Here is a 14275-nt window from a genome sequence, read left to right as displayed (position 1 = left end):
TACCATAAAAGAAAGACTGGGTGACAGTAAATTTCTGCTCATACTCTGAGTTAAAGATAATGGAATGCACCATAATCTTCTTGATGCATGCTCAATCATCCAGGTAAGGAAATCTCCAAAGTTGATTCTGTTCATCTGGACGTAGCGTTTTCAGAGGCAGAAACATTTCGTCACTCATCTCATCCCACTTCCTTCATCATAGAATAGAATAGTCATGGTCAATGGCCATGAGCACCATTCACAAAGAGTTGGAGAATGGCTGCAATCACAGCATTGTACGATGACGAAAGATGCACCCTTAGGCCCCCTCCTCAATTCAGAGATGGTCTTTCCCTTTTCACGTAAATGGCCTCCTTGACTCCGCGCTCAAACCAGCATTCCTCCCTGTCCAGGATGTGTACATCCTCATCATTGAAAGAGTGTCCACTGGCCTGTAGGTGTAAAAGGACTGCAGAGTCCTGGCCTGACGAGGTAGCTCTTCTGTGTTGTGCCATCCGCTTTGCCAGATGTTGTTTGATTTCCCTGATGTATAAATCCTGGCAATCCTCCTGGCACTTAACAGCGTACACTATATGTTTGTAAGTTTATAAGACTGGGGAAACCTGCAGTCAGCTGAGATTGAAGAAGTCACTTGGATGAGTGACGAAACGTTTCTCCCACTGAAAAAGCTACGTCCAGATGAACAGAATCAACTTTTGGAGAATTCACCATAATGCAACAATGTCAATGTCAACATTTATTTTTCTCACAAGGTCTGTACAGGATGTTTGTACATTTGAAAGAAAGCTTCAGTCATATTATTCTTTTTGAAAATACAAGAACACAAATGAAATATGAATGTGTAAGATAATTTTTATTCATATGTAATTTATTACAATTGGTGATTCGATATCATTTAATTGGGCGGATCGTATTCCCTCTCAACATTATGTGGAAACAGTATTGTGTGTGAGTGCTAACTTTTCCCAATGGATCCCTCACACATATCATTGTGACTGTTCTCTGTGGAGACTTATACAGTAGCTCCTTGACAACACTAGATAATTAGGTGTGTAATTTCATACCTTGTAGATTTAATAAGAGGTTTAACTTTCACTGGTTATAGAAACGAAAAGAAGGCATTTAAGGTCAATGCAACCTTTAAATTTAGGTTTTCTATTTATCATTTAGGGCAAAATACAGAAACATTAAAAAGAAAAAATACCAGTTCTAATTCCGTCACATGCTTCTCTAAGCAGCTCTGGTTTTTCTCTAAATCTATCAGCTGTGATTATCTGAGGTAACAAGAATCTACTTAAATATTGTAGTAAGATAGGCACATAAAGCGTCCTCAAGTAACGCCCTTTCTTGTACCAGTGTATGCGATTTCTTGTTCTAAGAGATGCGGCCCATTTTTGTTGTTGTGGGCACAGGTGCAACAGAAGAACACGCCCTTTTTCATTCCAGATTTTCCTTTTCATACACGCAAGCACAAGACAAGCGACAGAGAGGTTGAGGTTGTCAGTATTGTTGTTGCTTTTACACTAACCGCGGTGGCATTCAGAGAGGGTTTTTTCCTACGTTTGAGCGTGGTCTTCTTCTGTCTTACTCCGGTGAACAACTGATGGAAAGGGCTTCCTGCTAGGAGCCATGCCCTCCCTGGCAAATCTGCGAGCGACACTCACATAAGAAATAATTTGAGCTATTAAAAGGAAAGCGGCTGCGAGGTGAGTGCGCAGTGGACTATTTTTTTGAGTGCCTATCTTAAATGAGCTAAACTCAATTACAACATTGATGTAATTTACATTTCTGTTATTTATTATTAGTTTAAACCTACCGTTTATTTCCGCAAGTTTGCGCTATAGACGTTAGCTACAGTTGATGAGACTTGTAGAAAAGAAGAAAAAAAAACCTGTCATATGATTTAAGTAACCTATATGTGAGCTACTTAATGAATACACTCTCACCAAGTTATATAATAGCTTTTTTTCGCACCTATCCTAAAATGTCAATGTGAATTTTGTCACTCTCTCTCCCTCTCTCTCTCTCACTTTATATATATATATATATATATATATATATATATATATATATATATATATATATATATATATATATATATATATATTAAGATAGATAGATAGAGATATACTGGGATCATGGAATCCCAGTATATCTCTATATCTCATAATTTAATGGAATGAAAAATATCATTTTTAACTTTGTTTCCTTTTTTTCCTTATTTTAGCCTCTTCCACCAGTGATGGCCTTCTTTCGCCAACTTCAACTTCTTCTCTGGAAGAATGGACTGGCTGTAATTAGACGGCCAGTGAGTGAGATTCAAAGAGTCCAAAATATCTAGTTAATTACCTAAGAATGAAAAAATGGCATTCTGCACATCCCTGAAATGAATATTATTACAAAGCTTTAAAATATGTTGTGTTTTTTCAGGTATGGTCCCTGACTCTGATCGCCTGGCCTTTGATCATCTTCATCATCCTTGCTGTGACCCGCCACCAGTTCCCTGCTGTTGTGAGGGAAACATGTAAGTGTAAAAAAATCAATTGCTGCTAATTCTGCAAACAAAATCAAGCCTTTTTTTAACCTCATATTGAAAATGCACAGCCTGCCTATTCCACTGTAAGCGTCCCTTACAACAATCAAAAATATTTTTTTAATGAGTAGAAGCTTTGTTTGGAAATATTAACTTACATTTTGCATTACTGGTGTTTTGTTTTTGTTGGGTTTTTTTATTTAACTTTTATTAGTTTTAAAGGGTACTCTTGAAACTTACCTTTCTGATAGTTATGTAAGTAATGACACAATATTAACTCGATTGGACCGCATTCTTTTGTTTGTCATCTTAAAGGTCAGCAGGTAAATACTTGGAGACATTCTAGTTTTGCAACCAAAGTAAACAAATGGACAACTAAATGCAAACATCAATGGTCCTTCAGATTTGAGCCTATCCCATCACTATTGACATGGTGTTTGTTCTGCTTTATCATTTAATGCCTACTGACATCACATTTACTCTGCTTTAGATTTGTGTGAAACTTTAAAAGGAGAGGCTTTTGAGATACCTTTGTTTTGCCACCTACAGCCTTTTTTAAATAACAAGGTTAATGGTTAACAGAGAGCCAGGTTCTCAAACAGCTTTCAGCCTAAAAACCCCCCACATGTAATCACAGCAACATTAAGAAATGGTATATCTAAATTTCAATAAAATCCTTAAAAAACCACAGGAATAACCTTCTTTCTCATGGTAATGTTCACCATGGGAAACAACACTTTTAGATGACTAGTTGATCCTGTCACATTTGGTGGTTCAGGCTTGATTGGCAGATTGGATTTGAAAGATATGTGAATTCACTTGAACTTTAATAACCCAGTGTTCAAACTTTTTAGTAAAACAGTCAAACCAATAGGACCTCTTCTTGCCCCTGAGATACCGTTTAGTGGGTATTTTATTTTATACCTGGTTGAAAGAGACACAGAGTCAGAATGCACCAAAATCTGACTGGTGTATAAACGTTTTTGGAGACAGCAAAGCAGTTCTCATTTTTAGTTTTAACTGCTACATGTTCCATATTTTTTAAGTAAAGTTACTCCATATGTTATATTGTTCCTATAGAACTAGCGGTGTGACTATACGGAATATCTTTTAGTTCTGAAGGAAAAATGCACCTATGCAGTATGTTCTAGCTTTCAAAACTTGCACGTCATGGCAATCAATCAAAAATTACCTGATTAAACACAGGTCATTCTGAGTTAATCTTTGGATCTCTCTTTTTTGTCCGATACAATAGCTCAGATTGTTTTCTAACAAAGAAGGCAGAGGTTGCGCACCGGTCATGAAACCCATGTACAGTAATGCTGTAGATGCTTCTAACTATTCCAGGAACTTCTCAGACAGAGTGTTTGTAAAACTGTTTCTCAGTATCAGATATCCTATTGTCGTTCACATTATTATCTTGAATTGATGTCATTTTTAAAGCTTCTGAACTATCTGCATTTGCCAAATGCATGCAATTACGTACCTAGAAACAATTCTTAATGAATATGACATTTTCCAGTGTCATCACTACAGCAAAACCTTTATCATATCTCCTCTAGGTTATGTGGGTCCCCGAAACCTCCCCAGCACAGGCTTATTTCCTTTCCTCCAGACCCTCATGTGCAACACAGATAGCAGTTGCCATAACACATCTCGCCTGGTAGAACCAACAACATCAAAGTCGAGGAAAGCAAGGTACCTTCTTCGTCAGTATACTCAGTGTATATACAGTCTATGTATATAATCTGCAATCTAAGTGCTAAAACATATTTACAAATTGCATATTTACTGCAACTATGATTTAAGTCAATAACCCTTCATATATTATTGTTTAAAACTACATTTTGAACTCTGCTGACTTTAAATCACATTAGGATCACAGCATCACGTGACATGATTAGTCAGTGTGTGATCATGAAAATTTGGCAACAACAGACTTTTCCCTGTGGAGGAAGGGAAGGATCTTAACCCTTACCTATCACATTACACGTGCTAACAAATGCCATTATCTGGAAGCTTCTTTGATTTAAATTCCCTGAACTGGAATGTCAATGGCTGCTAGAAGAACCTGTTTGTCTACTTCTTATCTACCAGTACATTTTACTTAGGCTTCATTTCAGGGAACAAGAATATTGTTCGGTTAGGTTTCTTTTCAGGGACTCAAAGTGTCATCGAGTTAAGCTTCATTTTAATGAACCAAAGTATTGTAGAGTTAGGTTCTATTTCAGTGAATTGCAGTATTATAAATATGATTACTGTAATGCATGGTCAAAATCAAGCGCCTTAAACACAGAAACAAAAGGTATTTTTAATTTAAGACAGAAAGATGAAACCTTTAGCACTAAAAGGGTCCTAAATGCATCTAATAGAATATATTTACTACCTCACCTGCCCTGTTATACCTGTACCACAGGTCTGTGACAGAGAGTTCTCCACTGGAGAGTCTTGGTCAAGTGGGGGATTTTCTTAACCTTCTCCCCAACAACTTCACCAATGATCATGCAGAACTGTTTAAACTGCTGGACAATTTGGGTACGTTGCTCAACTAACATAATCACTTTGATCTAAATGGTTATCTAGTATTTATCAAAGTCCTGCAGTTTTTCACAATATCTTTTTGCTTTTTAAAGGCACATCTCACCATGGAAGTCCTAAAAATGCTCCTGTAACGACTTTCTTCAACAGTACCAAAGATCAGGTGGGTATTGTGGAGAAATAAAAGAAGATACAAGGGTTCTCAGTACTAGTACAGTTTGTATTAAGAGCTGATTGATAGCATCTTCAGTCAAGTTTGAAAATGATCCTGTAGGTCCTGTAGATCATAGTCAAACCTCAAGGTTGCATTGCAGCAATGGCTACAAAACATGTACTGCATTTATTTACTAAGCACACTTATACTTATTTATGTTGTTACTAAACGTATACCCAGTCCAAGATTTGAAAGATAACTAGATAGATAGATAAATTTATGTGTCAAAAATATTCAGTTTCCCCTACAACCATGCTGCTGTTACTGACTAAATTTGGAGATATTGCATTTACAATTTCTAATAATGTTGTGTTAGCAGACCAGTTGTATATTTGCTAGTAATAATAACAACAACATGCATTCACCTAAACTGCATTTCTTGCAGGAGAACCTGGATAACATGCTTGAGTCAGCCAACCTGTTAAAGAGGGCCATTTGCACTGTGACTCTGCCCATGCTGAACGAAAGATCGCTAGATGTTTTCACCAATGCTGTGTTCACTTTCTGCAAGACCAATAACACAGTGTTCGAAGTCTCACTCTATACAGTCAATCAGGTATATTTTTGTGTTTGCACTTGATCCTATACATTTTGTGAAATATAGGCCCATGTATGTTAGGTCGGCTTTAGTCAGCACACTGCAATGACACTAACCAAATGTATTCTTTTCTATTTGTTTTGTGTTTAGTATTTTTTGTAATTGAATCTTGCTTTAGGAGGCTTAGATACTTTCTCTGTCTGGTTGTCAGATACTTGAAGAATGGATGCTGACCCAACCAGAGGAATTGATGGAGGTGGCATGGGTGACAGTGACATTCCTCAATCAGCTGCAAAATGACAGCTTGCTATGGGACCGTCTTCTAGCTCTTCCTCAGCTCTTTTCAGATGGTTCTGTTGACCAAATGCTGAGAACACTGGAAGACATACTCAAGCACCTACAGGGGTAAAGTATTTTCAGTGATGAAACAGTTTTTAAAAAATAAATGAAGGTAGCGGAAGTAAGGGGTTAACGTAGTATGTCAGATTATTTTAAAGAATGGAATAGCAAAATCAAACCATATTTAGTAAAAAAATAACATATCAGTACCTATTAGTGGTCAATAAAAGCTTGAAAACTGGTGAATTCAGCTTAGAAGTACTCTTGATATTGCCTTTCACTTTTTTAAACTATATTTCCAGTCCATACTATATTTTGGACTTGAAGATTTAATGCTTCTGAAATTGTCTCTTTAGTGATGCATATACCATGGAGGAAGATTTCCCTGAGACCAGTGGCCCGCTCTCCAAGTATGATTCATTTCTTGCTGAAGCCATCAGAGTGATCACCTATATCAATCATTGGCCTGGCAAAAGTAACTATGGACCATTTGCTTTACTGTAAATACTCTATGTATCACCCATGTCTGCTAATATCTGACAGTGTGCTTGAATTCTTCATAGATGTCACCATTCCCCTTGGAAAACTGGTCACAAATGACTCACTAGGAACAACGGTGAAATTCCTCGTAGAAAATGTTTTGGATTATGAGATACCACTGGATAAGGTATGCATTATCACGCAACAGTTCAGTAAACAGTACTATGCAAATAAATAGCAATGCCACAGAAGGCAGTTCCTTTCATGTGAAAAAAGGTAATAGCAAAAGAGTTCTACATGTGCCTTTCAATACATTGCACATTAAATATTTCTAGTTATAAGGTTAAAAAAAGTCATCATCTCTTTCTTCAGGGTCATTAAGCTGGTCTTAGGGATTTTAATTCTAATAAGGAAGTTATTTATGCAACAACAACAGTTCCACAAAGAGGGTTGTGAGGGTTGTGTACGATTCATTTACACATTTACACAGACACATCCTGTTAAACTTTTACTTTCTTGTCTTTACTGAACAGTGGTAACTCATATGAAGAGATTTTACGTGAGAATGTCAGAGCAATGGTACAAATCCAAGTTCAGGAAAGTCATTTATTCAAACCACATATTTAAACCAACAACAAAATATTTTAACACAGTTAAGAAGCTTGCAGGGAGTAGTTGTCCACTCACTTTTACAAACACATATGAAGTACAACTGTTTTTCTCTTAGTAATTTGAATTTCTGGCTTTATTTTTAGCTGAAAGTCTGGTTGTTCCAAAGTGCTCACAAAACATTTCCTGGAAACTGAATTTCACAATGGGAATTAGAAAACAAGATTCAAATGAGGGAAAACAGAGACATAAAATTTGCATGTAGAGCAAATAAACATTTTGATAAGTAATATAGTGACTGTATTTGTTTTTGCTCCTTAAAGTGATATTACTCTCTATCAGACCATACTATAGACAGAATATGCAACTATTAAGGATACTGCCTAACATTAGCTAAGTTAAAATTGTCTAAAGCATATTCCAGTTAAAGAACCCACTTAAAGCTAACATATATATTTACTTTTTTGGTTAACACTATCATCTCTCCATGACCATTGTAGGCTTTCGGCCTGATGTTGGACAAAGATCTGGTGCGTTCTTATCTGTGTGATAACAGCAGCAACATCTTGTGGTCAGCAACAGCATGCAGCTCAGGAATTGTGGACAAGGTTCTAAGCATGATCAGCACAGAAAAGGTGGCAAGACAGGTAGGCTAATGTTATTAGCATTAACAGAGAGAATCACATATATAAGAAATAAAATTTTCTTTTAATTCCTTTTCCATTGTTTTGATTGTTTTTTAAAATTGTTCCATATGCTCCCAACTTGCTTTCCCAATGCGACTTACGATTAAGAGCATGCCAAATAATTATTTGATGACATTCGAAATGCTTTCGTGATAGTAAGAAGCAACCACATCTCATCTTCCAGTCCACACCTGCACAGAAACCTCAACGTATTCAGTTGGCAGTGGCTTTACAATATTGATGTTTTGATGAGATTCATGTTTCGTTCCCAGGTTTTCCTGGCCTGGATTAAGGAGGTTGCTAAACATGACGTGCTCTTTGCCAGAGGACTGGTCTACAATCTGACTGGATATTTCTCTTCAGGAGAATCTGAAGCCTCCAACATCACAAGGACCAGGCGCAGCTCAGATACAGAACCACAAAACGCAGAGGAAGAGCTGTGAGTACAGTGTTTTCTCCAATTTAAATAATACTAGTAGAAAATCAATTGAAGCTAAAATGACTGTTCTTCTTACCTTTGATCTGAAGCTGATAAAACTTTCGTATTACTTATTTGTTCTGCTAGTTCTCCTGTGATTCTTGTAATTTTGATGTCTTGTGCTTTAAGCTGAGTCTTATCATTTGCTTTGTTAGGTTTCTGAACATCGGTCAGGCAGCATTGGAGCTTGTACAAAATGTGCCTGAGGTGAATACGGTTGTCCAGGGCATCCTCAGAACTGGTTATCAGTCCATGAAGCTAGCGTCAGAGACCATTGACATGCTAAAAGGTATGACAACAAAGCATCATGTCCATAGTGAGGTCTCACCTGTGAGAGCATTTATTTGAAAATTAACATTACGGTGAATGTTTCACTTTTATTTCCAGCACTATTAAAATGGCTTTCCAATCATTATTGGTGATTCTTATACATCCAACAGGGAAACATAAACTAAAATAAAAATAAAAGACATGGGCTGTAAGAATGTCAGGTTTATAAAGAGAGCAGCATTTGAGAAATAGAGAAGCTTGTGCACTCAGCGGACATTTTGCTTTATCATCAGTTGCGTTACACAATACATACCAAAGACATGAATGGAAAAAGTTCACACCCTTTCTCATGGGACTGATGAAAGATGAAATGTTGAACCCAATAAGATTAGTTAGCCTGTGGGAAAGTACACACACACACAAAACAACAAGACAAGCAAAACTGGACAAAATAACACTTGTACTGAAGTGATATGTGTGTCTTTTGTAACTTAACAAAGTGTCTAAACTAGGAAAAGTTACTGATTTTATGGCCTAATCCAAAAACCAATTTTCTCACTAAGTTGAGTTTGGTTTGTTTCTGTCTTGCAGACATTCTAGAGAATGTCCTGGAAGATGCTAATGACCTCCAAATGATTTATCATACGTTGCTGACAAACCAGTCCGAGTCACGCGCTTTGATGGACCGTGTCCTCAACAGTGTGATGGAAGTAGTTATGAAGGTATGTAGGATTTATGTTGACTGACCTTAACTTTTAGCCTGTGAACAGGTTCTGTGTCAAAATCTGGCATCTTACACATGTGATCTCCGCTGTCAGTTGAGCTTTTTATTGTCACTTCATACATTAAGTATCTCCCTCAAGGCTTCCGCAGTAAATCAGATGATGTGTTGTTCTGTTTTACCAGGTGATGTCGACTGAGGATGTAAAATGTGAAGAAGTTCTGGCTTCCTTGGACTGGCTGTTATCCATCAATAGCATAAAAACTGAAGTATGGACAGCACTGATCTGCCCCAACAACGGGAATCTGCAACAAGCTTTGCTGATGGACTGGGAGGACTTGATTAAAAAGGTAAAAATATATTTTATGTGCAACTTGTGGTCTAAAAAAATGCTATATTATGTAATAATTTTTTACTACATTATAAAAAATAAACTTACTCAAGTGAAAAGCAACAGATTCTTAACAAGGAAGGCTTAATCCTATAAATTAAAAAGTATAAATATGTTTTTTTTAAGGATTTATTAATTTATTTTGCTTTAACTGTTTAAAGAAACAATTTCTTATATTGTTCATATTATAATCCCCAGGGACAAGATCTGTACTCCATCCTAACAGGCGAAGCAGATTTCAACATAACACTTCCCATGATTCTGTCTGAGTGGCACGAGCTGTATGAGGAGAGCTTGGAGTTTGCTGAGATTTTGACCGAAATGACAGAAAAGCTGGATGAAGAATACTGGATGAACTGGATACCTGACAACAACACCCAGTTTGTTTCTGGAGCTCTTCAAAACAGGTCTTGACAAAGTGTTCATTTTCTACTTGGATAACAACATAGCATAACAAACTTAGCACATAAGAAACAGGCCTAACATACGGGGGTTCTTTTGGTAACTAGATTTAAGTTTGATAAGACTGTGCAGATTTTCCCACTTTAGTAAATGTAATAGAAGAAAACAGATTTCAGATAATGTGCACAATGCTTTACAAGGTGTGTGTTATTACTTTACTGACTCAGACATGTTGTGATTTTTCTTTGCTTATAGTCTTGTGTGGTTTATGATCAGTCTTGGTGAAAGAATTGAAAATAGTGATCAGTGGCCACCGGTAAAGGACTACTTCCACATTGCTTACTGGATTTTGAACTACCACCCTGATGTCACCACTCAGCCAGCAAACTGTGAGTTCCTCTTCTCTTCTCTTCTCTTCTCTTCTCTTCTCTTCTCTTCTCTTCTCTTCTCTGAACTGAACTGAACTGAACTGAACTGAACTGAACTGAACTGAACTGAACTGAAAACTAACAATATACAAATATCATACAAATATATCTAAATACTGAAGAAGCTTGAACTGAAGCTTCTTCAGTTCAAAGTGAAGAAGCTTCTCAGATGAGAGGTGAAACGTCTTCAAGCAACTTAAAGAAGTCCAGACGCTTTTCTTTGCAAGCTCCTTTGACTACGATGACCTGGATGACTGAGAACCTTCACAGACATATTTTTAGACAATATGTGACTACTAAACTGTGTTCAACAAAAGAAAGGATTAAAGTTGTATTTTATTATAATTCTACAAATCAAAGGAGCTCAGTTACAAAATATATTTATTTAGTATACGTGTAAAAGCCTGTTAATCCGGTTTGTTCCTGTCAATGCAGCTAATTCCTAGCATGTGTTGCTTTGTAGGTTCTTTGAACAAGAACTTAGCCCTTCATTGTGACACTGGTTTCAACTGGCCACACTTTGTTCAAGCAATGACTCAGGCTCTGATGTCACCAAGTGATGCCCTTGTGAAGTAAGTGACAAAGATTTTTTAGTTTTGATTGAAATATACATGGAAATTTTATGCTTTAGAATTGAAGCATGTCTTCTGCTTTTTAAAAACATAATAATCAGTGTAGATAAAGAGATTTACGCTGTTCTGTTACCGTATGTTTGTTAAATAAGTAGCTACAGTGAGCTGCCTGTTTAACAAGCCAATAGGAATTGCTGTCGCACTGCCTTTTTGTAACTAGTAGCCTACAAAAAATGTTTTCTTAATGCGTGCTAGCATAACATGTTTGTCAGCACTTTAGTTTGATTACCATGTTTTTTGTAGTGACAACAACATTTCGTATTACAGTTAAATAGAAACGCTCAATTCTCTCTGTTATTTTTAATGTTACACATGCATTGCTTTCAGGACTTTATAAAGTTGGCATGTTCTGTTTTACTCTTCTGTTTCTCTGTAGCTGGCTCAAAGGATCTGTGAATCTACTGCAACATGTGTATGGTGAAATATATACAAATGAGACAGCTGTATATTTGAAACAGGAAATCAAAGGAGGTGATGCCCTCTCTGATTACCTGATTAATCTGATGTATAACCTGGATGAATTCCTCAGTACAATCTCCAAGCTTCCCAATCAAAACATCACTAACCCAGCTACCATGACTCTAAACATTCATGCCCTGTTAGAGTCCACGGGTTTGTCATCACTTGTTCCTCTGCTCAGCCAAGAGTCTCCGCTTAATGCCTCCACAATCCTTGCTGTAGCCTCCAAACTCGGCAGGTTAAACCAGCATATTTTTACCTTCAATGAAACAGACCCAACCTTGCCTGAACTGGAAAAGCTGATAAGGGAGTTCCTCTCTTTGGAGGGTAACCTCACATTGTATCTCCCAAACATCATGGGACACACTCTGCTTACCTATTCTGATTACTTCCATTCTGATGAAGTGGACAGTCTCATAAAAGCAATTGAGCCTTTCACCAACCAGACCTCAGTGGGTTTTGTAAAAGCCATCATCAGTGCTGTGGAGCAGTTCAAGACAGTGATGGACTCTCCAAATGGTGACCCAACTGAGATCATTCTTGGGTACGTCCGTCAGATTCAAGAGTTTGTGGTTTCCCTCTATAGGCTACGAAAAATTGAACATGTCGTGTTACCAAATGGCCAGTACAGCACGGCTCAAGTCACTGACCTCCACTTGCTTTCCATGGACTTTCTCAACCTCCTCACACCTGAGAGCCTGCAGAACCTCACTCAGGCTGGACCAGATGCTGCCCAGGACATTGTTATCCAGAAATTTGTAGCATTCCTGCCAAAGGAAATCCAAAGTGATGCTGCTCAGTTTCTTCAGGATTTCAAGGCTCTGCAGAGTAATATAACCAAATGCGCAGCAGGCGAGGACTGTCTGGCTGGATTTTCAGAAATCTCTAAATTTCTGGATCAGATATTAGACATGATGTTCACAGCCAATGGGACTGTCACCATCAAAATTGGTCCATTTGGTTTGGGGGATAAAGAATATGAAAACATAGCTTCGTTGGTTTTCTCATTGCTCCTGTCACCAAATGATACTGCCGCTCTGGAAACATTCAAGCAGACCCTCCAATTCATCAAAGTGGTCATGAATACACCAAATGTTACCGTGTCCGATGTCCAGAATGCCCTTACACAGACAAACCTAACCATTGAGGACCTAAATGCTATTGCCGAGCTAGCTGGAGCTTCCAACATAAATAAACTCATGTCAAATATAATCGGGATTGCAAATGTTGAGAGCTGTTTTGAACCCCAGAATGACATCATGGTAACAACCAAGTGTGTTACGGGACTCATAGATATGTTCAGCAGCTTTCTGACACAGGTACCTTCTCTCCATAACAACACAGACATCCTCTCCCTCATCCCTGTAATTGTCAATAAGACTATCAATGACTTCACCCAAGTTAACTTCAACTCCGGTCCTAACATGGTTCTTGTAGACAGCTTGAATCTCACCCTAACTAATATCAAGATGAGCCTAGACCAGAGCCACCTAAACACTCCAGAGATCATGAATGAAATAGAAGTGGTAGAGGGTCTGATACAGTTGATTGCCGACATGCAGCCAGTAAACACCTCCCAAATGACGGACCCTGTGCAAGTCCAGACAGTATATCTAAAGCTTATAGAATGGTACTTGAAACGGCTGGAAAACATCACCAGCGATAGTGCAACCGCAGAGCTCCTTCATCCTTTCTTTTCCATCACACAAATGCAAGTGGCATTACAGCTAGCACAGACAAATTTCTCTTTGTTTGTTAGTGACAAGGTCCAGTTCCTAATAAACAGCCTCCAAGGCCCAATAGATGGCACCGTTGTGACTGAAACTGGCCAGACAGCAATTGAGATTCTTCAGCATCTGTTGGACTTAATAGAGGTCAACCTTGAGTCATGGAATAACACTGAAGGCTCTGAACAGCACTTCGATGCAACCATTCTGCATTCCATGGCGCTCCAAATTAAGCAGTACCTTGGTCTCATTGAGAAGTGGATGACAGAGCCCGATGTCGCATTGCTCCTTAGCAGTATGATCCAATGGAAAAACTCCACCATTGCCACCCCTGTGACAGATCTCCAATACATCCTGCAGACAGTGGAAAATTTTCTCAGTGATGATCAGCTGGCCTACCTTTCCATAATAAACAATATCACAGAGTCTCTAAGCAAAGCTGTGATGGTGGCAGAGCAACAAGGCCTACAGGATGAAAGCTTCATAGCTGCCATTGTAGAAGTAGTGCAACATGTTATACAGATCCCAAACATTACTGTTATCCCACTGTCACAGCAAGATTTTCTGGAAATTGTCCAAGAGTCAGTAAATCTCATTGTCCAACGAAACATGAGCTTCGCTTCAGCTAAAAACATCTCCATCGTCATCCTGGAGAAAGTTGAGAGAATCATCCAACAAACTGTACCAGAAATGGTTGCAGAATACATGCTTGGCTCACTCAAGTTTGTAAAAACATATTTTGAGACCATCTCTGAAGCCAATGGACAAGACAGCCTGAATCAGATGTGAGTTTCGCTACTTTACTGTACACAATTACCATAATTTTGTAA

At 38.0% G+C, this 14275-nt stretch overlaps 1 protein-coding gene across 2 annotated transcripts in view; it reads left to right on the top strand.

The window, feature by feature from the left end:
- The first annotated feature begins 1434 nt into the window (after positions 1-1434).
- abca12 (ATP-binding cassette, sub-family A (ABC1), member 12) overlaps positions 1435-14275 on the top strand; it is a 58125-nt gene continuing 45284 nt past the window's right edge. For both annotated transcript variants that reach the window (XM_082509431.1, XM_082509430.1), the window contains exons 1-19: positions 1435-1706; positions 2228-2308; positions 2431-2524; positions 4096-4231; positions 4950-5068; positions 5167-5234; positions 5671-5841; positions 6035-6228; positions 6519-6637; positions 6726-6829; positions 7752-7898; positions 8210-8376; positions 8571-8704; positions 9277-9407; positions 9592-9756; positions 9996-10204; positions 10455-10588; positions 11091-11199; positions 11636-14230. In XM_082509431.1, the coding sequence (XP_082365557.1) occupies positions 2243-2308; positions 2431-2524; positions 4096-4231; positions 4950-5068; positions 5167-5234; positions 5671-5841; positions 6035-6228; positions 6519-6637; positions 6726-6829; positions 7752-7898; positions 8210-8376; positions 8571-8704; positions 9277-9407; positions 9592-9756; positions 9996-10204; positions 10455-10588; positions 11091-11199; positions 11636-14230 (4862 nt within the window). In that variant the 5' untranslated portion in view covers positions 1435-1706; positions 2228-2242. The remainder of the gene's footprint in view (positions 1707-2227; positions 2309-2430; positions 2525-4095; positions 4232-4949; positions 5069-5166; positions 5235-5670; positions 5842-6034; positions 6229-6518; positions 6638-6725; positions 6830-7751; positions 7899-8209; positions 8377-8570; positions 8705-9276; positions 9408-9591; positions 9757-9995; positions 10205-10454; positions 10589-11090; positions 11200-11635; positions 14231-14275) is intronic.

This window comes from Aulonocara stuartgranti (assembly GCF_965226115.1).
Source record: "Aulonocara stuartgranti genome assembly, chromosome: 16".
Classification (NCBI taxonomy): Eukaryota; Metazoa; Chordata; class Actinopteri; order Cichliformes; family Cichlidae; genus Aulonocara; species Aulonocara stuartgranti.
Note: the sequence above shows the minus strand (reverse complement) of the source record. Positions and strands in the feature narration are given on the sequence as shown.